The following is a 25,555-nucleotide window of genomic DNA, read 5'->3' as shown; positions in this document are numbered from 1 at the left end:
TGTATAGACCCACAGTCTTCCATTAGGTAATTAAATGTTGCTGTGCATATGAGTTGAGAGCGCTGTGCTTATGAGGCTGTAGCTTCCTACTGATTTCAAGAAAAATATGTATGTTATATTTCTCAAAGTATTATACACAAGTATCCTAATTAATCATTTATCAAAAGTAATGGTAGACAAGCTCTCTGGTGTATCCACGCTGTAAATGAGGTACGTCTATAAATCCGTTCTAGAGTTCAGCAAGTTATTTAAAAAAACCCTATCTGTTAAATTCTCCATATCTACAAATGCACACGCTGAATGCAAATAATATTTATTTCTGTTCAGTTATACAATATGGCTGAAATTCTTCCTGTGCAGGAAACTAGATCAAGACTGATGAATCTTACAAAATCCTGAGAATATAAGCAGTCTTAAGCTGTGTGTAGGACACGCGTTGGGTGTCTGCAAAGAATGAATGTCACCCATATAATGTTGTAACTAGTGAGCTTCAGTATGAATTCCCTGTTCAGACAACTCTCTCTGGTGCAGTAAGAAGGTTTGCCAGTATAAGAGCCTGGGGGGGAAATCCATCCCTGCTATGAGGGAAACAAATAAATTGTACTCTGGAATTCTCTCCACCTCCTATATCATATCCGTTTCTAAAAATAGATTTAATGTAAACTCTCTGCATGCACCATATGAAAAAGAAATTGCCAATGATGCAGAATCTAACTTGAGGTGGAAAGCCTAACCCCTTACCTAGCAGTGGAATGCTTAGTAACACGGTCCTCTATCTCCCCTCACTCCTAGTAAGCTTTGTAGTAATAAACAGAAGCTCTTCAGGATGTACACCCCTCGGAAACATAGGTATTCAGCATCCTGCCTATTCACATGGTGTTTGAGAATGCCAACTAACATCAGGTGCATGATTCATTTACTTCCCTTCCTTAGTGCTTTAAAGTTCCTTACTTCTCCAAAGGAGGTTTCTTGATATTTTTTTTTTTAAGTGCTTGTGATTCCCCTCGTTGCTTGTTGCCTGCAATGACTCTAAGACAATGGCAATAACACCAGTTCTTTGGATCTCATCTGGTCAGACAATTGCAGTGTGCAGCACGCCGCAGTTTGCCAAAGCCCGGTTCCCCTTCTCTGCCTGAGGCTTTTGGAATGCATTACCTTGCAGAGATCTAAAACTGGGGTTGAACACTTGGGTAAAGACATTCCCCCAAGTCCAAGAGGATTTTTGTGATCAAGGCAGTTGAGTTCTCCATCTAAAAATTAGTGGGGAATATTAAGCTATAACATGCTAGGCAATACCAACAGTCAAAATGTGCAATTGTTGTTGAAAAGAATCCCCTTGGACACAGCCCGTGGAAGCTGTGCCTGCGCCCTGTACTGGGAGGTAGAGGAATGCATGTGAAATCAACCATCTGCTTCAGCTGAATTCTGTGGAAATTGTGTCTCTTACCAAAAATGGTAATTCTTAGATGGATGGATCTTACGGGAAGAAACCCTTGATTTATAACTAAGGCTTATTATGGTTTTTTTCCTTACTTTTTAAAAATAATTTAAAAGACAATAGAGGTACAAATTGATGATAGAAAATTGAGATTAAAAAAAGTTTCTCTTCATCCGGAAACTGTTTGGAGAAAGAAAAAAATACACAAACCCCCTGAACTTCATTTATTTTTTTCTGCTTGACGATTGATCTTTAAGACATTATGTCCCTGAAATTCTTGTTACTACTCATTGAGGGTACGAGATATAACACTACATTTCTTAGGTTCATGCTCCTAGCATGAGACTGGTGGAGAAGTCTTGAACGTTTGAACTTAAGGCCTGGTTGTACCACCCATTGTATTTGCATTTGTTCAACTTAGCTTAATTTCAGTAAAGTCATCTGTAGGCTTGATAAGAATCAATATCTATATTTATTGGAAGTTAACTGGTGAAAATTGGCACGTATGTTTGCTTGCTGTTGTTTCTCATGGGTGATAATTTTTATCAGTTTTAGCTTCTGTCTCAGCTCGAGATCCAAAGCATTCTCCCTCACCCTCAGGCCCTCCAGTTACTTCTGATTCATTTCATTTTCTTCCTATTCCCACCTCCACCAGCCTGCTCAGTGTGAAAAGCTGAAAAACAAATTATAAATTGTGACTAGTAGCAAGCAGTAGTGCTGCAGGTCTGAGGCTGAAGCAGGGCACAGGATAAACTTGACCAGAAATTAAGGAATTTAGGCAGGGAAATAGAGGAGCAGGACTGGGATGCAAAGAGATGATCAGTTAACCAAGAAGTATAGTAAGATGGTCCATGGAAGACAGACAGAGCTGTGAGTACGGGAGAGAAAAGCAAAGGTTTGTAGGCATCTATCAATTAAAACAAAACCTTTTCAAGTCTAGTCATTTCGTCCAGCAGTGTTCATTCCCCTAGCAGTGAAGCTACAGTGACCTCTAGTGTCCCTAAACACCAATCCCTTCATAAATCAAAGGTGGAAAAGACAGAAATTTAAAAAGAAATGAAAACTACAAAGTACTTTTTTATCCCATGGAAGTCAACATCTCGTGCATGTACTGATGGGAAGAACAAGCATTAAGATCCTACAGCTGACCATCCAGAAGGCAAAGCAATCGAGAAAAGTCACTTGCTTTTTTCCCACAGGTGCCAATTGTAATTGATTTCCACTAAAAGATGCTTCAAAGCTTCAGTGTTATCAATATGAATGCATTCTGCAACTTGCAGCCCACAAGAACAGGCCCAAAGAGATTACTAGTACCAGGGAAGATTGTAATAGGAAGCAAATATGTATATAAACCAACTGGGATAAACTATCAGTCACGTAAGGTACAAGAAATGGTGGACAGACATGCATCTAAAGGAATGCAGAGATGACTGGAGACAGCTGTGCTTTTCTCAGATCCTTGTCATTTAGGTCTGATTCAGAAGCTTGTTCAATTACATTTTCCTCATTTTTTTTTCTCATGGTTTTTGCCTTTTGGACAATGGTTCAACTTAAAGTTTGGGAGTACTTACAGGGAAGTGTGAATTTCCAATGGCCGTTAACAGGTTTACATTAGTTCAAGGGATTTCCTTTGGATATCTTGTAAAAAGAGAGGAGAAGGGGGGAAAGAGAAAAATGTTATAGGCTAAGTCCTGCAAACAGTGAAGGATTTTTGGCACGGCATTGGACAGTGCTAATCCAACCATCACTAAATCAGAATAAAGCGCCCTGAAGGCTTCAGGGACCACTGATTCAAAGGCAGAATGCCCAAGGATGCTTGAAAGGGCAGCCATACCTCTAATACTTTCTCCACCACTATTGCAATAGAGTCAAGAGCCAGGAACTATATAACCTATAAGGGAAGGGACTTTCACTGTGGGAAAAAGACTAGTCAGGATGCCCCCAAAATTCTCTGATTCAGTTATTCCTTCATGACCTGTTCTTTATCATATTTAGAAGAGCCCTGTAGCAGGGTGCTCCCAGGGACAGCAGCTTTCTTCTCCCAAACATGAATTCTCCACTGCTGCAAGTCATACGGTTTATGCCTACGCCGAGTAGGACCCAGTGACTTCAGGAACATTTCCCACCAGTCTCAAAATAGGAACAGGGATCCAAGAAGCGAAGAACTGCTATAACCAGTGTCTTTGGAGAAACTCTCAAGATGCAAAATAGAGTTTCCAAACCACGCTTCCTTCAGGGGCTGCGTTTCACTTCATGATGCAGCATCCTCCGCATGGACCCTTGGCATGCCATTACATTGCCATTGCTACAAAGCAGATTTTTTTTTTTTAAGTATGAGGTCTGCATTTTAAATTAATACTTTCATTCTCAGTGTTGCACTTTTGAAAAATGTCTCTAGTACAGATGAAGTGTCTACCGTTCCTTTCACCATTGCCTCATTGCTTTGATTTGGAGAACAAAAGATATTCAGGTTAAGTAGCCATTGTGTACCATTAAGCTTTTATAAATGAAATAACCATGTGTACAAATCATTTAAAGGCAGCCATTGCTTTCATTTGTACAAATTAATTGACAGAACAACACGTGCTTTTTTCATATTTTTTATTTTCATTTTAGTTTTAGAGTTAATGGGATTTTAAAAAATATGGTCCATACTGATCATTTTTATGGCTATTATCAATTTTCCTTTCATTTTAATTAGTGCAACAGGAAGAGAGCTGTCCAGAAACCTTTTTATTCTAAGATTTGTCAACAAAAATATAATTTGATTTCATGCTTCAATAGCAAATACAATTTGAGCCATAAGAGGAGTTTAAAAAAGCACAGGGGACACATGCCAAGGAATAATATCTATAATAAGAAGTCCATTTTGATTCTGTTGCTCATGCTGTATAGTATGACAATGCAATTATGTGGTTAATAAATATTTTACAGCTTATATTTTCATTAAGTAGTACAGTACAAAAGATTCCTGAGCTGAAATGTAATTCAGTCTTGAAATGTAATTTTTACTGAAAATTAAATCTTAGAACTCACTTTTCTTTCAAATAGTAGGTTCTGTGGGTCTTCTGTATTGCATATGCAACAGCACACAGTACTGCAGGTGTGGGTAACAATTTGCAATGGAAATAGATAACATTTCCAGCACCATCGTGTGTTTATTTCAACAATTGCTTACTTTGGGCAAGGGAAAAAGGGGATTACGTTCAGAAATTATAGGAAAGGTATTCTTTCAAGTGATTCAACATGCCATATAGAAATAAATTTATCCAATAATCTTTCTATTGATGTGCTCATTTTTTAGCATTCTTGAAAATTACCTCATTATAAGCTTCCCAGCATGTGCTTTGCCTGCTACAAGCTGCATCCTTTTTTGCTCTCAGTGATGTTTGTGTTCAGAATGAAATGCTATGCTATGCTATGCATGGAAAAAGGTATCTGATTATCTCAACATTTCACAGCCACAGAAGTTTATACCTACATTCCATTTCATGTGATTACATATTAACACTGTATTTTCAGGTGCAGTAGGTTAAACATCTAGGAACCACATAGTCCATGTTAACATTAGTTAATTAGCTGCAGAATCCATTTCTGTTGAAAACATCTTATGGGCATGCTGAAGTTAAATGCACAGACTTTGAGAATACTAGAAAGTACAATTATAATTTGCAGGTAAACAGTCTTTGCTATAGGTGTTTTAAAAGCACCCCCAAAGCCTGTGCCAGGGCAGTAAGACTGCAAGACCCAGTAACTTCATACCATGAGCAGCTACTGCATTGCTCCTATAATCTCTGTCCTTGCAAGAACAGGACCACTGATCGAGATGACCGTTCCCCTGTACAGGCGATTGAACTTAGCCGTGTAGATAAAACAAAGTTTCCAAACCTTGTATCGGACTCTATTTCCCCTCTGTGCCTTCTGCTACGGGAGGAGACAAACAACGGCAAAAATGTTACATAATGGAAAAAGCATAGGCATATAGTCAGAGTGACCACGGGATGTTCATCAGATATGTTTGAACACGAAAAAAGGTAATTTAAGCACTGGGAAGTATAAAATCTACATATCCCACATTTAGCTGACTGGAGGTCACAGGAGGGAAAAAAAAAAATAGCTTACAATCGGCCAACTAGAAGACCACGGGGCCACCATTGACCCAGCAGCCACAGGAATGAGCTTGGCTGGGCTCTTGCACCTGCCCTAAAGTGCCTGCCCAATACCGCCTCAGTATTATCAGGCAGTCAGCTCCCAGCTTAATCTCCAGCAGTGGGTTTAGTGAGCACACAGCGTATCATTACATTTCCATTAATCGGTCATCTTGGATGTTTTGTTAATCTTGGTTTCGTCTTGTCCAAGTAAGTCCTGTAACAAGGAGTTCTGGATATGGGTGATCACTAACAATGCATATGAAATGTTGGAAGTGCCACATTTTGAAAAAGCATGACTATACTAACAGTATTTTTGCCTGCTTAAAGATCTCCCAACACTACATGGCATGCAGTAATAATAGAATACATTTTGTTCTTGTTTATCTGAAGAGATGGCCAGAAACGCACTGAGCTGGGCTGACTAAGATTAAAATAAACCTATTTAAAAGTCAAGGAATAAGAAAAAAAAAAAAAACCTTAGAGATTAATTTGAAATAATTGGGTGAAATTTGTTTCTCTTTGTTAATTTTTATTTCCTTATTTCCTTTACAAGGTTATTATGTTATTGTTTCATTCCGAACGAAATATATTCAATGAAAATAAGTGTGTAAGAAACAGATTCATACTATTGAGGATTTTTAGAGATTATTTTCTAATATGATATGATAGAAAAATAAAGGATTGGAGGAATCATGAAATAAAATACATTTCTCTTCTTCACAGTCAAAAGCTAAGTTTTAAGGAGCGGGTCCGGATGGCCAGCCCACGAGGTCAAAGTATAAAGAACAGGCAGTCTTCAGTTGGAGATCGCCGGTCACCAAGTGCCGACATTGCCACTGAGGGCAGCCCGACCAAAGTCCAGAAGAGCTGGAGCTTCAATGACCGAACCCGCTTCAGGCCCTCGCTGCGGCTGAAGAGCTCGCAGCCCAAACCTGTGGTCGACGGTAGGAGTTTTTTGTGCCTCGTTTGCCACTGCATGCTGCTGCCAGCCTGCTCGCACTCTTGCACACCTGTACTGTGAATGTGACCTGTTTTTGGAAGGCAGAAAGGATTGTTATATCAGGGCAGAGATACTAGAAAGCTATACCCTGCTTCAAAGAGCATGCCGACGGGTTGGGGTTTTTTAATAAGAAATCTTGTATCAGTGGTGCATAGGGAGCAACTGCTGGAAAAGGGGGTCACTACGGAAAATTGGAGGTGGACTAAATGCATCCCACGGGTTTGGCAGCAGCAGCTGTGCTGTTGTGGCCCCTCTCCCACTGCTGGGTGCAGCTGCTGCCCAAACCCTCTGCCGTTCGCTGGTGGGCCATGTACCGTGGCCAACGCCGTGCCTTTGCCAGCCAAGAGCACAGCTTGTATGGCACTGGCTCCCCCAGGCAGGGGAGCCTGACAAGGAGCTGGGAGATGCCCTCCTCTTACCTTCACTGGGCGTACAGCCACCTGCCACCAAGAGAAATACTACTGGGTGCTCTAAGTTTTACAGGGTTTTATCAGGTTCGGTAAAGCAGGTGGCTTTAGGAAACAAAACTGGTGTTATTTCTTTTATGTATTGCTTTCTAAAGGGTATTTTAGATCTAGGAAGGACTCCTAACATGTGAAGAAGTAGATCTTTGTGAAAATGGTTCACTGACCCCACAGCAGGCAGGAACGCAGCCTTTCCAGCATGCCACCTCCCCACAGGAATGGATGCTGCCCCTCTCCACTCTCCATTCTCCAGCTAACATCCTCTCTGGCATTAAACTAGCCAGTGTTCAGGCAAAGATCTTCATCTGCAAAAGCTTGCCAAAACAGAGACAGTGACTCCCCTAACCAGGGAGCACCGGAGGTCATGAGAGCAGCCTCCCAACAGGCAGGAGCCAAGGGCACCAGATGAGCCCAACCCCTGTAAGGGACGGGTCCTGCATAAAAGGTGTACTCACACAGCTCTGGGGGTACCGCTGGCCCAGCGGATTTGGGTTTGGGCTTCTCCATTCACATTTTTCCCAACATATGAACTTTTTGTCCTTTTTTGTGGGACTCCCAGGTAGAAAATAAGGGAAACAAACTGGTCAGCTACAACAGGAGGCAGTGACCCTGACTGTATGGCAAAGGTACAACATAAATCATTTGATCAAAGTAAAGAGATATAACTTTAAATTCTTTCTATGATGGCAATCATGCATGTTACATCCAACAATTGTGGTAAAACTAATTAGGCGGAAGTGCAATTTTGGTGTCTGCTTCCTTTTTATGAGCACATATTATCACAGACATGTAGGTTGCAAAATACCCATTGAACTGAAATGCCCCATCCCTCAGCTGATCACACCCTACGCAACACATCTCATCAGGAAAAGCCTGGGTAAATAAACATTTCCTGGAGGGCAAACAAGAGAAACCAACAGTGTTTGCTAAGGTCATCTTTCCAGGCTAGCCCTCCACCTTGGAGACCTCTTAGAGGCGCAAATCCTGAATCTGGCTGCATTACCGTGAGCTACGGGGGTGTACCAGCCACCAGGCTGCTATCCAGGTTGCTCACTGCTCCTCGCTCCATTCTGGGGCACAGGCCCTGCAGGGCTCATGTCCCGCAGCAGCTGTGGCACAGGGGCTGTGTGATGCTGGCCTGGGTCTCACGCTGACGTGGAGCTGGGACAAGGCCACTTGTTCCACAACAGGAAGTGAGAAATGCTCTAGGTACCAGAGCAGGGTTGAAGCTACCCTGTCTAAATTTAGGCTTCCTACATAATGACTTATATAGCAAGAGCATCTCCCCAAAACCATGCCAGAAAGTGATTTCATGAGTTAAACCCCCATAACTTGCATTGTGCCTGGAAGTGACCTAAGAAGAGAGTAATCTGTTGAGCACACTCCCAGGGTATCAAAGGCTCACTTCTGCTCCAGCTTTGCAGCCTGCACCTCACTCAAGCATCCATTTAGTTTTTCATCAGCCCATTTGTCACAGAAATGTTTCCTCAGTGAGTCCTCTATTTTGTCCTGTACGTGTTGTCGTTAATAGCAATGATCTGCACGAGATCATGTTCCGTCTTATTGCCTCCCTTTCATGGAAAAGGTGGCATAAGCAGCACCTTGGGTATTTCTGTAGATAAAAGATAACAACAACAACAGACCATTCATTGCCATGAGTAAACCCTTAAAGATCTTCCCGCTCCTCAGGGCAAGCACAGCCTGTTTCCTTGTCAGCGGTTTCCAGCTACTAGTCCACCCTTATGAACTGGGGCCAACAGATATGACCAATTTCTCATCTGTGGCAGGAGAAACAGCTTCCATTGTGTCCAGCTTTCAGGCAAATGCCAAGTTTCCACTCTGGGACCTGGTCCAGCGACTTCTAGGACTGGCAGCATCAGAGATGTCCAGTGTGCTCACTGCTGAGAAGCAGCTCCCTGTTACCTTCCGCAGTCCATTGCAGGAAAAGTCAGGCGCTACCAACCTTGATTTCTTTTCTTTTTTTTTTTTTTTTTTTGGTGTGTGTTACCAGTTTCACACTTTAATATGCTTTCTGCGTTTGATAGCTCAATGAAAAGGATCCAGAGATGACACGTTTAGTTTAGAATATCTTACATTTTTCACTGGATGAAAATACAGTATTTGCAGCATTTTATTAATATGTCTCAGTCATCAGGTCCTCCAGTTTCCTTCTTGAGGCATTCTCTGGCCAAAGAATTAATTACTTTGGTGTGCTGATATTCCAGCCAAACTAGAAGCCACCCCTTTCTAGATGAAAGCCTGGGCACAAAACAATACCCTTGAAAATATGGCCCTTCTGGTGGCTCTTACATCTCCATAGCATTTTTGGGGGGAGGAGAAATAACACTTGCAATAAACCTTTTGGACAGAGACAGCGTAGTATTGGGTACCCTGTCCAGTGTCAAAATTTTACATCAGTGATCTAGTGAAAAATAATAACAGCTCGCTATGAGATTCCCCTTCCAAAAGAAAAGACACTCATATTTGCTTGATTTTACCTTCACCGTATGGGATTTGGGGTTGTAAATGTTCTTCCATTAGCACAGGCAGAGGAGCTACCTCATTGCCAAGGTCAGGTGCACTGAACTCTCTGTAAAAATAGAGCAAAGAAGCAAATATATAAGTAGAGTGTTCAGAAAGGAAGATAAATTGTTAGCGTGTGAGGATGATCTAAGGCAGATAGTCAATGTAGGGACTTTGCAGGGCTGTCTGAGATCTGATAACGGACGTGGCTGGAATCTGGGCCAAAATGATCAGGAAGAGACTGCTGGAAAAACTAAACACTAGCAATTAGAAACTGGCCTGTAAAGGGAGGTTTCTAATCCAGACAGGAGCTTATGGACGCAGCTAAGAGGCTATCATGATTGAAAATGTAGTAGCCTTGCTCGTAGGCTACCCAGTAACAAAAGCTTCCTAACGCTCCCCCACTGCATACTAAAACCACAGAAGAAGGGTTTCTTGGCAGTAAGCAAAACACTTAAGCTGGCCACAGGTATCTCCCAAAAGGATTTTGGCATAGCAGCCTCAGAACAGTATGACCAAAATTGTTGCACAAATGGCTTTATTTATGGGTAGCAACAGACTTCTGAAACTGCCTATAAACCATTTATTGCTATTGCCAAAGTGAGCCTGGCAATGGCAGCAATTATTTCAGCTACATATGTGCATTTGCAAATGGAATCCAAACCTGAGTGAGCTTTGATGGCGTGGCTGCAGACACTCTCTAGGGCACTTAACAACAGCACAGGGGGGCAAAATTGAAAACCAAGACTTATGTAATCTGATTTAAAATACATGTCCAGCCTCTCGTGAAATGTGGCTCATAACTGCCAGAACTCTTGTGGAAAAGGAGACCCTGCACAAATTAACAAAGGTGCCAGGATGCTGAATTTCTAATCCCTGTTATCAATTTAAAAGGGAATTATCAGGACCAAGCAGATCAAAGGAAATCTCCACCACACAAGAATAGTAAATAGTGAAGTTTTACAAAGTGCACACCTAAAAGGTTACAAGAATCATACAGGGTCATGCAAGAGCCTCCCCCAAAGGGATGCCACGTCACACAGGTGAGGGTCCTGCCTGACCTCAGAGCCGCACGCAGCCACCACCGTGCCCATACACGACGCGAGCCAAGAGCCACCTCTGGCCCCGAGGCCTCCCCATGCAATACGGCTTGTGTCCCTGCACCAAAACCAGGGAAACCGCAGCCAAACTGCCCATGAGGAACAGCCCCCGGCACATGAGAATATCCACTGGCAGTGGCCAAACCCATGCCAGAGTCTGTGCCAGTGATTAAACAGTACAGGCGATCTCATGCCATTCCTTAAGGCGCTGTGCCTGTGCCTCATTGTATTTAGTGAAGGTCCAGCCACAGAGACTCACCTTACAAAATCTCTCCTTTTCTCTTTTCTGAGGAAAAGAACTTTTTCTGCTTAAATCATGCTCCAGTCTTGCACAGCCACAGCTGAGGTAATGAACGGCTATTAAGTTGTGCATGCAGTTCTCAGTGAGGGACAGAAGTGCCCTAGCATACTTGTTTTTCTACCATCCCATGCTTCTGAGCCTCTGCATGAGTTATTGTGCCTTTACTGTAACCTAGAGACATTGTGTGGCTTTTTGAATAAAACACCAAAAAGCATGCAGCACTGGAGATATTACAAACATATTTCATTTGATTAATTAAAAAGAACTCTCTAAGGAAAAATTTGATTTCTTCCACCATCCCTGAACATTATACGCTCACATGACCTCTAGCCTTTCATTCCCTACAGAGTACTTGCACAAAGTCCTCAGGGTAGAGTATATTATAATAACCATGGAAAGAATGCAGTTGTGCATTTCAGCCCCCATATCCTCAGTTACTACCATGTAATTAATGTATTAAAAAAATGACAGGTTTTCCTTTCAGTAGCACAAGCATCTTGACCTTGTATAAAGTTCACTTGATGGCAAAGGTGCTTAGCTCGGTTGCTTTTACATCTTAGTTAGCTTAAATTTGCTGATTCAAAATGAAGCTGCATAATGTCAAAAGAAAGCTGCTCCATTTATATAAACCCCATATGATGGGACTAAATGACAGTTTATTAGCAATATATCATTTTGTGCTAGACAGGAGATTTATTTTCTTGTGATTTTTTGACTTGTTGATAGAGCTCTCATTTATTACCATTGTCACTGTACTTAATTAGGAAGTTCTTATAAAAATTATCTGGCATTCTGATGGAAGCTCCGAGTCATTTTTTTAATTCTGTGTAAATAAGTATAGGCTATTGATTTTGAGGCATTATTTTCATTGATTCCAACCAAGGTCCTGGCCATATGAGTCAATAATTTAGCCTCTCTCTTTATGATTTCATCTCTTGAGGAACCTGCTGTGCACCATTCCTTGCAGGACTGAATGCTTACTTGGTGGTCACAGGTGAATGATGAGCAAGCTCAGCTCCATGAGGGACAGCAGCAGACCACCACACAGATGTATGATTTGCATGGATTTCAGATAACTTCATCTGCAGTGAAGAGTAAACAAATGAGTTAAGAAGTCATTTTGAGAGGACGCTTATAAGATTCCCAACCACCATGTAACCCACTTGCACCAAATCTGAAACATTTGAGCAATTTTTTCATTTTTATAAAATGTTTTTTGGGAAATCCTTCATGGCTTTTTAAAATAGAGGACTCTCCTGTAGCTACCTGAATCTAAAGCTGCAGTCATCCTCTCTCCCTTTGCCCACAGCTACCACCTCCTTCAAACAACGGGACCTGGAAATCTCCCGGGAAATAGGACTGTAGGCCTTATGGAGTATCAGACATCGTATCAACTGACGTGCTACAAGGTCTTGCAGAGAGACAGTCAATTAGGCACGACATTTAGCTCATTAGTCCACAGTTCTAGATCTTATCATATATATTTGCAATTTCTTTTACAGTTTTATCTTCTTGTAAACAGTGTATATAAAATAACAGAGAGATGTGTATCTAAAAATACACTGAAATCATACATTTGGAGACACCTACTGCTTTTCTTTCTGACTTTTCTCATATGGCCATATAAACTTGCTGGCTAATGTGCCACTATTTATAATAAGATCAGCCATTTTAACTCCACAATTATTGTGCACATAATGAATTGTTTTCAGAAAGTCTCCTGGTTCTCCATATCATCACTCAAAATGAAAAGGACTCCTTTTTAATTAAACAGTGAGAGCTGTTCCGTGAAATATTGCCAGTGCAGAAAATCTTTGCGAAGTTAAATAATAACTAAAGATAATTGAGAGTTGTTAGGGAATGCTAGAATTTTAGATACTTGGAACTTGCCTGCACTATATGATAACTGATATAAATTAGGTTTCTGACCTTAAAAAATTGTACTTACAAAGAAAGGAGACTAGATAATTATACTCAGAATATGTACCAAAAAATTTCCACCAATCCTATCTTCCATTTTGACCAAATCTGATCATTTTTATAAATGCTTTCACATATTAAATGTTTTTAGGGGTATTCTTTATGATATTCTGCTTCATACTTCACTGCAGCTACTGAATTCCAGTTCTGATGTTCTCCTCTCTTCCCCATCTGGAAAGCTTTGCCTTTTTCAGGGGAAAAGCAAGGGAGAAAGGCACAGAGTATGGATACAGCACTAATGCATAGTGCATTATGCATAGGTACTGCCTGCAGGGTAGAGGCTTAGGCTGTGCAGAAGAGAAAGGGAGCTCCTATAAGCTCATGCAGAAGTGCTCCTCCTTCCAGGAGGCACCAGTTTCCTTCCTTTCCTGAGAAATTGCTTTCCAGCATGGAAACGGAAATCATTTCGTAAAAACTCCTTGTAAACAATGTTTCCAAATGTTGTCATCCTTATTCCTTCTTTCTTAATTTTGCCATTTGAATACTGTTGTGTAGTACCACAGATTTTTGTGTCATTTTCTAGACAAATACTAAGCGTCTAAAATGAAGAATACATAATGGAAGTTTACTTGTCCTGCCTCCTTCCTTCTTTCCTGATTAAAAGAAAGCTTTTTCTTTTTTTTTTGTTTTTTTTTTTTTTTTCAGGGATCAAGGAAATAAATACATGATTCACTCCCTTGGGCCTCCTTTTTCTGGCCTCTGCTCTGGAAAGCATGTAAACATGGGCTGCTGCCTTTTCCTTTTTGGGGGAGCTTTGGGCATTCTTATCATTAAGCATGCAATTAAGTTCCATCTCAATTAGTGTTGCTTTTTTCAGTAGATTTTTCCTATGGACCTTAGCAAGCAATCACAGTAAAACAATTTATATGAACTCTTTACTGAAAGAGAGTCAGCTTGCTGATGGTTTAAAGCAAAGGATGATTTGAAAGAAAATCACTCTGGGGTAGTGAGAGGAATTTGTATTCATGGTTCAACAAACAGGAAAATAATGAGGGCTTGTGAAGAGGTGAGTTGTTTCATGAAACAATTTTAAACAAAGGCACTAGGCTGAGACATCATATTTTGATAAAGGGTATTTGCATGAGTTGTATGAACATAAACCATTAAGATGTTTGTACTTATAATACTTTTTGAGGGAAAAATGTAACTGAGATTTTGTGTAACATTCTGTGCATTATGGCATTTGTGGAAGTACTATAAAATACATATCTCCATTTTTTAGAGAACATAGGCTAAATCCCTAACTTCCCACAGCAAATGCTCAGGGTGAAGAAAGGTACTTCAAAGGCAGTGTAAAGCTGAGGGAAATGCACCTACCTTGTGGGCATCCTAGGCATTACCTACAGCAGCTTAACAGGGGCTCTACATTGCTTTCAAAAGGGGCTGAAAGAACAGAATAATGACAGTATTAAGTCACCAGCATTGTTTCTTGAACAAGAGGGATCACCTGAGCTCAGTTGCCATTTAACACTAAGGCAGTTAGGAGTCTAATGCTAAAGCAGCTGAGCACCCCTGCTGCAGCAGACCTATGCATCTTCACCAAAAGGGTTGTCAGGCAGTGGAACAGGCTGCCCAGGGAGGTGGTTGAGTCTCCATCCCTGGAGGTATTTAAAAGAAGGGTAGATGTGGTGTTTGAGGATATGGTTTAGTGGTGGACTTGGCAGTGATAGGTTAGCGGTTGGACTTGATGGTCTTAAGGGTCTTTTCCAACCTTAATGATTCTATGATTCTGTGATTCTATGATCTGCACCTCCCACAGGGCTGCGTGTCATCTGATGGGACAATCTGTCCTCCGAAAGCTTGGAATTTATGACTAACTTTACTTGCCCAGGAATTAGATGCACTGAATTCTCCACTCATTTTCTTTCTTTCACACAGAAAATGAGTTTGGAGATGAGTGTGCCTCTTTGGGGTGCCCTGCACTGCTGCCCTGGGCAGCCAGAGCAGCTCTGTGCCCAGATGAGGCTGCTGAGCAAGATGGAGAGCAGGCTGTGGAGCTGCATTATGAATTGCTTGGACTTCAGTTCCCAGGTTGAACTCTGGATTTTGAATGATACACTATGGCTTGATGTAACACAGCACCTGTGAAAATTAGGCCACCATCTATTTTTCACCTAGAGTCATGCATTACAATGAAAATCAATCAGACTTTTTTTTCCAAATCAGTGTTTTTTTTACCACGTTGACACAACACTGTGCTGTAACGTGAATAATTGAGAGTCATATGCAGGTTATCAACTTCAGGCACCTATTTAGGTTTTGCCATGTCTAAAGGGTAGGTACTCAGCCTCAGCAGAATGATTTAGATCACCCACATGAAGCGTCCTAACTACTTCCTATGCAGTCATAGTAAGATCTAAGTGCTTCCGAAAGCTTCCAAAAAACAAGTCAAAAGGTCTATGTTGGGATCATCATACCGCTGACTACACTAGAAGCACTTCCATAGGACTATTCATGGTGTTGGCACGTGCATTTATTAATGCTGGTTTGTTGTTGCTAGCATATGGCAGTTCCCAGAAAACATTAAAGCGTACAAAATCTTTTCGATTCTGTTCAACAGGCACATAATTACTTGAATGTTACTGACATTGAAAGCATACAGCTATGAGGGTGATCAGAGTAGTGTCACAGTTTTCCTGACGCCAAAGCATGTTATTAAACCAACAGAACACACGTCTAAGAAAGGACGCGTATTTACAGAAATAATAAATCAAGCTTTGTGCGTAGATTTTGCACAGAGCCATATGAAATGCAGCTACAAACTCGTAAATTTTTTGTTGGTGACATATAATGTTTCAGAACAGCATAATTTTTAGCCCATTCATTTGGGGTGATCATAAATGACTGGAGTTTGCATGAAGAATGCATAAATACTGTGACAAACAGGGAAATATCAAGACAAATTTAATGACTTGTGCATGCCTCTCCTCTATTTCTTGGTAATTGCCGGTTTGCTGTGTGATTAAATCAAAGACTGCTTTTAAGGAAAAAGAGGAAGAAATTAAAAAGTGGCAAAGACAAGACTTTAGCCCAAAGTAAATAATGTCAAAGATCATAAGATAATGGCAGATGCCTCATCAGTTGTGAAATAAACACTTTCCAGGTAAGTGTTTAGGATCAAAACACATCCTGTATTGTAAAGATGCTGGTATTAGAAGAGAGGAATTGTTTCTGGACTGTCAGACTGGCTGACACCCCTTCTTAGGGAGACTTGCAGGGTTATGTCTAAATCCATATTAAGAGATGCTTTGGCCACCATTAAGACTGGCCTTGTCTTGCCCAAGCAGCAGACATGAAAGGCCTGTTTATCTGGTGGTAGAGGCTCCCGGAGAGAAAGAAGGAGCAATGCTAACCCTAGGAAGGCCTGGCCTGCCAGGTTCATGCAGAGCAACTGTTGCCAAAGGTTGCCTGTGGAGCCTGCTTGGAGCACGAACAGCCACCCCAATGGAGAGCAGGAGATGCAGCCAAGGGGTATGGGGAAGGATGAAGCAGATGCCTGCAGGGCTAGGCATGAGCTGGCACCAGAGGGTCTACCTGCCCCATTAATGATGGGGAGGGCTCTCTCTGGGAACAGGCAGCAGCATGGATCGGGGCTCATCAGAGGCCGTAGCTTAGCCCCAGTCTGGGAACTGGCAGGGATTTTAACAGCTGGAGCTGCTGAAGCAGCCAAACTGACCGCAACACAGCCGCGACCTCGAGGACGAACTCGAGAGGGACAGAAGCGATACAAGTACATCTCACCTCATAACGTTGTCGCACACAAGATGAGCTTCCACTGGAAAAAATCATCAGAATGTGAACTTTTATTTCAGTGGAGTTTTAAGCTGGAAAATTTTTTTCCAAATTGTTATTCTGCATTTCCCAAACCTTTTCCCAAGTCTGCTCAGTATTATAAAGAAACATGAATGTTTCCCATATGAATCAAACAAGGTTTATAGATTTTCACAAGTTTTATTGACATGTGGTACTGAGTGCCTGCCATAATGAAGGAAATTCATGTCAGTGGGAATATTAGAAAGAAAAAAAAGAAGGTGATTTATTAGGAGCAGTATCTCTTCTTAAAGCTGGCTTAAATTTATAAGAATTTTCCAGCGTCAGTCTAAACATTTTGCTGATTTTTGTATCCACATGTGAGCAACATGGAATACTCTAATTGCACCACACTGTTCTCAAAACGGTTCTGCAAAGGAAACGCTTTTATTAATTAAGGAAACGCTTTTATTAATGATACTGTACTTGGCAAAGGACCCAGGAACCATATCAGTGAGAGAACCATTTAGAAACATGTTTATTTTAAACTTTCAAGTTAAAGTGTCTTGTTTCACTGGGGTTACATGGTTGCAGCTCTTGTAATCTTAGCAGAATTATTCTAATTTACACCAGCATAACTGAGTAGATTCAAACCTTGGAGACCCACTGGCAATACCAGTAGCATAAAGGGCTCTGGCTTTTAGTATGGTACTTAGAAATGAGCTGGAAGAATTCAGCGCTGGGAGAAGTAACTGGAGGCTGATCAGACAAGACACCTGGAAAGTTAGTGTCGTGGGATGCTTAGTACCTTTGGAAATAGAGGTTTAGGTAGTTTATATACCTACCAAACTGATTACATAATTTATTTTAGCTAATTACATTTTTGGGCAGGGATCCAAATCTTAGTTACACAGGATAGGTGGAGAGACATATATATTTTATCTATAAGATAAGCCTAGCCAGTAGCAAAGCTTGTGGAAGGGGAGATTTCAAAGTTTTGTATGAAAATTTCACTTCTACAGTGTTCAACTGAAAATTTTTTAAGGTTGCATTTAATTGATTCATGTGTACCTGAAGACATTATTAACTTGGCTATAAACCCTCTTTCTTTCTGTATTAAGTTGATCTGTCAAAGATAAAACCTCCTGCTCTTCAAAGCTATGGTAGATGTTCCTCATGGATGTACCAGTTCAGCAATAGTCAAAAAAGAAAATATATTTCTGAGGGTAATGAACTAGCCAGGATCATCAAAGTAAGTTATTATGGCCAAATATTAGATCTGTGAAGACAACAATGCAGCAATACCAGTTCCTGAAGACGCAGCCTAGTACAATGCTGTTTAAGATAACATTCCTATTAGATTTACAAAGTGCCATGAAATTTCCAGGCACTTCTGACTGACAATATTTTTCATCTTTAATTTACAGTCTTTATGAAAAAGGAACTTGCACAAAATGTCCTGCAATCATTTGTGTCTGATTGTGCCTCAAATTTGCTTATAGTAGAAGTCCCGGAAATGGTTTACTTGCAGTGTTTCTGGATGACTAAGCCTATGTTTTAAATAACGGCTTGAATGTAGGTAGGGACATAGGACTGGGAAGAAATCTCCATTACTGAGGGTTACTGAATCCCATCCTTTTTTCTCTATTTCATATGTCACTATTTCATTTTACGTTCTTTTCTTTATGAAGCAGATACAATTATATGTTGGAATACACTGGCCTTGAGTGCAATTCTTCACTTGGGCACTTGGACTTTACGCAGGTGAAGAGAGATGGTTTGGGAGGAAAAAAGATCTACTCTCAAGACAAGTTTCCTGTATTTCATGTGCTTTTGAGTTATATATGACATAGGGGCATTCACTGACCCTGACCTCCTTGCTCTGTTCCCACTCCAGCACATTTTAAGTCCCCTTTTTCTTGTGTATTGAGGTACACTGGGCACTTCTGAGATTTCTAGTTAGTTCCCAAATGGTAACTGCAGAGGCAGCATTAGGAAAGGGTAGACGATCCAATTTTTTCAGGCATATAAATGCAGTAACTTGGCTTAAGGTCCTCTTGCAAACGAAGGCTGCAAAATCTATATGGCTCTGACGTTTAAGGTGGCAATTGATCAGTGGTGGATATCATTCTCTATTCATTTCTGGTAAGAAGGTACTTCATTTATTTTCATGTGTAATAAAGCGTTGGATCATTCCACAGCCTCCTTAGTAAATGAAGTGGGTCTTCTCCTTTGCCTTCAGTGTCAGGTAGATCTACAGTGGTAAAAAAGTAATAATTGAATATAACTTCAGCATCTTTTGATCTGCTATTACATCTGTTAGCTCACCACTTTCCCTTAAGACAGAGGATGTGATGGAAAACAGCCAGACATCAGGAATAGACATACTGGTACTACGCTATTAATTTGTTTGAAAAATAAGAGGGCTTTTTTCCTGTCTAACTTCTACTGTTTACACTAGGGACTACCCAGGCCTTTTATGGCACAAACAGCAGACACCGACAAGTTTGTAAACTGGTGAAGCTCTGTCTTGTTTGAGTTGTAGCCCTTATTTTTCCAGAAACACTGTGCAGGCAGTTAGAAAACACTAAAGAAGATATTTTTAAATGCTGCTTGTTTAGTCTGCTTTTGTATTTTGCAGCTGACACCAGTCTTGGAACAGATGATGTTTACGATGATAAAGGGTGCCAGTGTGATGTGTCAGTAGAAGATCTCACCCCTGCTCTTAAAACTGTCATCAGAGCAATCAGGTGAGTAAAAAATACTGAACGAATAGATATTTCAGATTTCTTTAATTAAGACACTAATTAACTGCATGTCAATTAATAAAGTGGTAGTTAGTTGAACTTATCACATGGCTGTGTTTGTTACATAACTAATGCTAATATAGTTTATTTATGCTTCCTTTTCATCAGTATTTTATTTACAAGTTGAAATATTTTCTCTGTTCTGTTATCAGCTTTTCAATGTCTAAAAATGTTACATGATTTGATTCAGGAAAAAAGAGAGTAATGAATGCTGGTTTCCACTATATTTCCTGTAATCCAAACTACTGTAATCCAGTTTGATGTAGTTTTACTGAATGTATAGCACTTTGCTTGGAAAAGTTATTTCCTTTAACAGTTTAGGTTTTTATTGCATTTCTGAATTCCTGAAACTGTCTGTCATATTACTTTTATTTCAACTTTCTTCTGGTAACAGCAGAATAATTACATTCATTCAGTTGTGCAAAGCCTTGCCTGCCACTATCCATTGAACTAAATATAACCGCAATAATTTAAAACTAATAGTCTCCTTCTTTTCCAAGAAAGTAGCAAACTGCATTGAAACTTATAAAATTACCTGTATTGAAAGCTTAAACTTAGCGTTCACCCTCCTGAGACTGCCAAGGCTCTTCATCTCCTGAATATTTTGAAGTGCAAATCCTGACAGGCCAAATCCCCACCATAATGAGTACATTGACAAGCAAGGAGAGCTCAAGCGTTCCCTGTCTGCTGACAGCAAACCTGAAGTTATTGCTGGGGGTCACCCCACTGGCTTTGCATCACAGTCACCTCAGTGCCTGGCACCCTTCTTGCAGGCAGGCAGGCAGCAGCCACGGGGGATTTCGGCAAAACCCTACGGAAATATGATGTTTTCCTGCAGGGGTACCCTTGCCTGAGTTTTCTCAGCACTATGGGAAGAAAGAACTCAAGGTCTTTATCAAATAATTTCATACAGTGATAACCTATGGGCTACTTGTATTTCCTTCCCTTTTTTCCACTGATTGCCCATGAAGACAGATAGCAAGTAAGGCTGCTTCTAATACTTTTCTACTAGCACAGGCAGCTTGACAGATCACTTGCAGACATCTGTTCCAACCATTTTTCCAACCTGCCTGGAAATGACCTCACAGGACGTGTCAGATACCAGGGCTGTGTCCACAGCCACCGTAACTGGCAACTCAAATGTCACCGCTGAGAACCATCTCTTGCCAGCAATGTTTCAGCAGGTCACAGAAATCCTTCTACACAGTGGACACCCACCTACAAGGCAGACCTATTCCTTCAAATGGAAAATGCTCAAATTAGGAACAATTAGCAGAGCCCATTGGATCTGGTGCCAAAGGTCCTTGTCTGTGATGTTGCATTTTAAACAGACTGGTTGACTCTTGGCTCCAAGTTCACTTGCCACTGTCCTGGCAAGCGATACCAGTGGTCGTCTCATTCTCAATACTGTCCAAATTCCTTAAGATCAAATTGACATTTTAATACTAAATTCATGCAGCTTGTTTGCAAAGGCACCACTGGATTGTTCAGTGCATCACCTGCATCTTTGCTTGGTTCTCTTGGTAACTATTAGCTCAAATGGAAAGTAACCAAATTGGAAGGATGTAGTTGGCAAACTTTCTCCACAGTGCCATCCACAGAAATGTTCTAATAAGAAGAGCAAAGATGCAACAGTTTGTTTGTTTCAGACATGCACGATTTAACTGATGAAAGTAAACTTTTTACATTACCTCCAACTTTTTCTCTGCACACTTGACTTACCAAAACCCAACTCATTTCACTACTGAGGCTGAGAATAACAATTCTGCATCTCCACTTGCTATCAATTAGCCATGAGTCTCACCCATCTCTCCCTGCAAATATTGGTGCTTCACTAGACTGCAAGCAGCACATATATCTTGCTTCAGAAACATACCTTTGTTTTGTAAAGCAGTAGTCTGCAATGATCTTCAGACATCTGTTAAATGCTATACCTTAATCTCTCAAAATCAAAAGACTGATAATTCAGTTCGTCAGGTAGCTGATACTCTTCTTCCTGATTATTCAGAGTATCTGTTACCCAACTACACTGAGATCTATGCAAACATCTGAAGAAGGATCTGAGACACTATAGTAACTGTAGAATTTCAAGACGATAACATCTGCCTATATGGAAACTTTGTGCCTCATTTTGAAGTTTGTTTTTAGCAACCGCTTTGAATTGCAAAGGCAAGGGGGGAGGGGGGAGGCTATTTTTCCTTTCTTGCTGATATACAGGAGTAGATGAAGACAGAAAGTACTTGAATAGCTTCAGGAGGCACTATTCAAAAGACCCCAAATGTAAGCATATACAGTTGAATCCATTCTAGCTACATCATGTTGAAAAACTGCAATAAGGAAGAGTAATTATTTTTTCCTGCTTAAAGCTGGGTACAAATTGTTTTACAATCATACAAATGTTCCATTTGTTTTGGGTAAAAAATGAAATTTGCAAAATTCATTCATGTCTGTGGGTTTACAGAGGTAGGGCCTCTCAGTTTGGGAATCAGAAAGAACTGGGGGCGGGGTCAGGTCGGGTCTGTGAAAGGAGCCTAGAATATGCTGGTTACTCTCAGGTTGAACTGCCTTGAAATAGCAAAAGACAAAACTTGGTTTATTTGTAATCTTTCATTTTGGCAATTTCAAAGTGTACTGCTCAGTTTTGACCTTGCTTACTTACACTTTTCCCAGGACTACTTTATTTTTCAAAACAACTTTTTGATTTTGAACAAACCCCCAAACTTTCATTTTGAAATGGTCAAAATATCAGATGGAGAAAATAGTCCTTTCCTGAAAAAGTTCATAACATATTGGCCCTTTCCAAAAATAGGACTCCCAACCAGTCCTACTGAAGACCCACCGAGCAGACCTGCCCAGTAACATGTCACATTGTCATCCTCCTGTCAAAGCCCCCCAAGCTGAGTCTTCCACAGCCCATCTTTTGTGCTGCCCCCTACATCCCCTCTTACAACAAACTCTCTGTCAGGAAAGATCAAGGAAGGCGGATGGGAAAGTAAGGAAAAGCTGCTCAATGCATTTGCAGAGTGTTGGGTGAGAGGGAGCAGATGGGTAGCATGCTGAAACGTGGTGTGCTCCACAGCGTGCCTTGGGCCAGGCCAGCGTCACTCCTGCCCCTCTGCAGCCTCCAGCTGGGATCAGAGCAGTGCCCAAACCAGTCCTTGCCAGTGGTACAGTGAGCCTTTGGGCCAGTGGGTTTTGTAGCACTACTCAGCCGGCCCTAGTCTTGTCATGAACAAAAAGCCATTAATATCCTTCAGAGTTCCTGGAGATTAACAAAAAACATTGCATTTTCCAGCTCTCTAAGTTTGTTCACAATGATGAATGTATATAAAAGAGACTAAAGAGAAGATGAGGATACCTTGTTTCAATTTATTGAGATATCTGTGATCATTTTTCATAGCAAGACGTACTAAGTTCTGTAATACTTTCCATAATGGAAATGATGGAATTATTTTACTATTTATGGAATACAAAATTAGATTTGAGAAGCATAAATAAATATGCAATAGGAAATAACTGCAATCGCAGGAAGATGAACTTGCTGACCTAAGCGGTCTATTCTCTCTTTAACTCTAGTGATTGCATAGATATATTTTCATTTGTTGTTAATAAGAAATAATAATAATAAATGTAGCTAAATGTAATGAAATTTGAGAATTCTTGAGCTGATAAACTGTATAGTTGAATAGTCCTATATATTTAATAGCCAAAGAAGGAAAATATAATTTACTATTTATGTTCAGTCTTTGAAATGCTTCTGCTACACCTATAAAATTTTCCTTAGCAGCCATTATGAGTTTGTTCCATGGTGGTGTTTCAGAATCCTCCATTTTTTTAAAATCCCAACATACTGTATATTTTCTGCCCAGATGGTCTTCACAGTCTAGGCAAGGCTCTTAAATGTGTCTTCAGCTATGACAGCCCTGTGCGTGGGAGCAATCAATGTCCCTGGCTGCTAGGGGATGGGTTAGTCCAGGTCAAGACCTGAGAGAGGAAGCAATATTGACCACATGTAGTGGAACTACCTCTCAGCCACCTTTGTCTGTTGGCCTCCCTGTGTTGGACCCTGACCTCTTCTGCACATTGCAGTTTACCGGGAAGAGAGTTATTTGGCAAGCTAAGGGTAGAAAGGCAGAGGAACCAGCACAACTAGATCTGTGTACACCTGCTTTCCTGTTGTGGTAAGTGAACAAACAGCCTATGGGCAACTCATCTAGCCATGGGCAAAACAACCTACCTGTCTTTTAAACTTTAAGGCGGGAACCATGTGTGAGTTTACCTGAAGCCTAATAGAATGAAGCTTTTATTTCTTCCTGAGGTAATGACAAGACTGGTAAGATACAGATTTTAAAAAAAATAACATGAGTACGACAGGGCTGCACAGAGGATTAGAGATGTTCTGACTCAGTGCCAGTCTCAGAAAAGTGCACTAATGACAAGCAGAATAGCTTTTAATACTGGAAGGGGCAACATGAATTGAAAATAAAATGCAATAAATGTCAGGAATGAGATGCAAGCTGCACTTTCAGAAAAGACTATAGTTCTAGCTCAGTGCTGATCCTGCATTTGACAAGAGTTAAATGAAATGGATGCTGCTTTTGGCTGCTAGGGTTCAATAAGACAAAAGTTGGTATTTGATCTATACCTTTCGAACAAATTACCAGGCAATGTAAAGATTAGTGGGACCTGTGGTTTAGATGATAGCTATAGGCAAAGCACTTTGCGATATTGGTCTAATTCAAAACAAAATTTTTTTTTTTTTTTTGCTGCTCTCCTCTGGATGCCTCATTGAAACAGGCTACTTTTTATGGCTAATTCTCAGCAGAAAATTGTCACGCTTGTGGCTTGAGTACGTTTACAACTGTGTATCATCTATATTAGATTTTAGTTTTAAAATACCACCTCGCTACACAGCATACAGCAATTTAAAAAGACAAATAATAGTTAAAAAAATCATGGGCTCTACATGCTTTGTTCTTTTGGGTTAATTCATACTTTCAATTACTGCTCTGGTCAGTACTAGCAGTTCAGTATTGCCAGTATTGCCGGTGGCGACTCAGTTTAGTTTATGATGAGTCTTTTTTGCCCTCTTGTGGTATAATTGGAAATGACAGGCTGAGCTGTCGTTTGCTCTGTTCCTCCTCTTTGCGTTAGCGGCTGGTGCTTTAGATACTTGGGATGTGAATCACTTTGTTCTCATTCTCCTTGTTTTGTACCGGTAGGTTATCCACCTGTGCCCGCATAACTGAATCCTTCGTTTTTATCACACAGGAACACACCAGAATAAGCAACTTTTTATTCTAGAAGCACAAACGAAGGAAGCTGAAAGGCCTGTTTGTTCACAGTTCAACTACTACTTTTGAATATGCTCTATATAGTTGTAATAATCTGTCAGGATAGGTGTTCAAGCCTATCAAGTTCAATTACATAGTTATTTCAAGATACAGGAAGAGAATTGAATTTTCAAAATTGACAGTAAATAACTATGGAGAACCAACAAGATTTAATAACTGCAAAGCAGTTGCTAGGCTTCATCACTGAAAGAATTCAGGCTTTCCATTTCTTAATTAACTTTCAGGCTTTTAAAATGCCAGTCTTTTATAACCCTTCAAACTTTTTTGCAGTTTTTGTAAAATTGTATATATTCAAAGTAAAAAGAAGGGTCTGTTCCAAATCCTGCTGAAGTTAATTAAGATGGCAACACACGAGCTAATAACTAAACCAGAAACAGTACAGTTACACCTCACTGAGATAGCTGTGAGGCTTTTGGTCCTGTCTTTGACTTCTGAACATTATGAACAAACTGCCTTGACAACCAAAAATACTGTTATAAAGCTACAAAGCAGTGATGAAGACTTCTGTGCACGCTGATTAAGAAGCTTCTATGGCTGTTAATAAAAATTAGTCTTCTGTCTCTTCTCTTGTAAAATCACCCAGTTGTGGTAAATTCAGTTGTCCTCAATTATGTTATTAATCCTCTGGCTCTGCGTTCCTAATAGGGTTTCATATTTTCACTTTACCAAGACCGTGAAGTAAAAAAT

At 40.5% G+C, this 25,555-nt stretch overlaps 1 protein-coding gene across 1 annotated transcript in view; it reads left to right on the top strand.

Annotated features, from left to right (window-relative positions):
* KCNQ5 (potassium voltage-gated channel subfamily Q member 5) overlaps positions 1 to 25,555 on the top strand; it is a 302,174-nt gene that overhangs the window by 266,370 nt on the left and 10,249 nt on the right. Inside the window, exons 10-11 of the mRNA XM_064447806.1 lie at positions 6,313 to 6,533; positions 19,349 to 19,457. Coding sequence (XP_064303876.1) covers positions 6,313 to 6,533; positions 19,349 to 19,457 — 330 coding nt within the window. The remainder of the gene's footprint in view (positions 1 to 6,312; positions 6,534 to 19,348; positions 19,458 to 25,555) is intronic.

Source organism: Phalacrocorax carbo, chromosome 3 (genome assembly GCF_963921805.1).
Source record: "Phalacrocorax carbo chromosome 3, bPhaCar2.1, whole genome shotgun sequence".
Classification (NCBI taxonomy): Eukaryota; Metazoa; Chordata; class Aves; order Suliformes; family Phalacrocoracidae; genus Phalacrocorax; species Phalacrocorax carbo.
The sequence above is the reverse complement of the archived record's forward strand: the minus strand, read 5'-3'. Positions and strand labels throughout refer to the sequence as shown.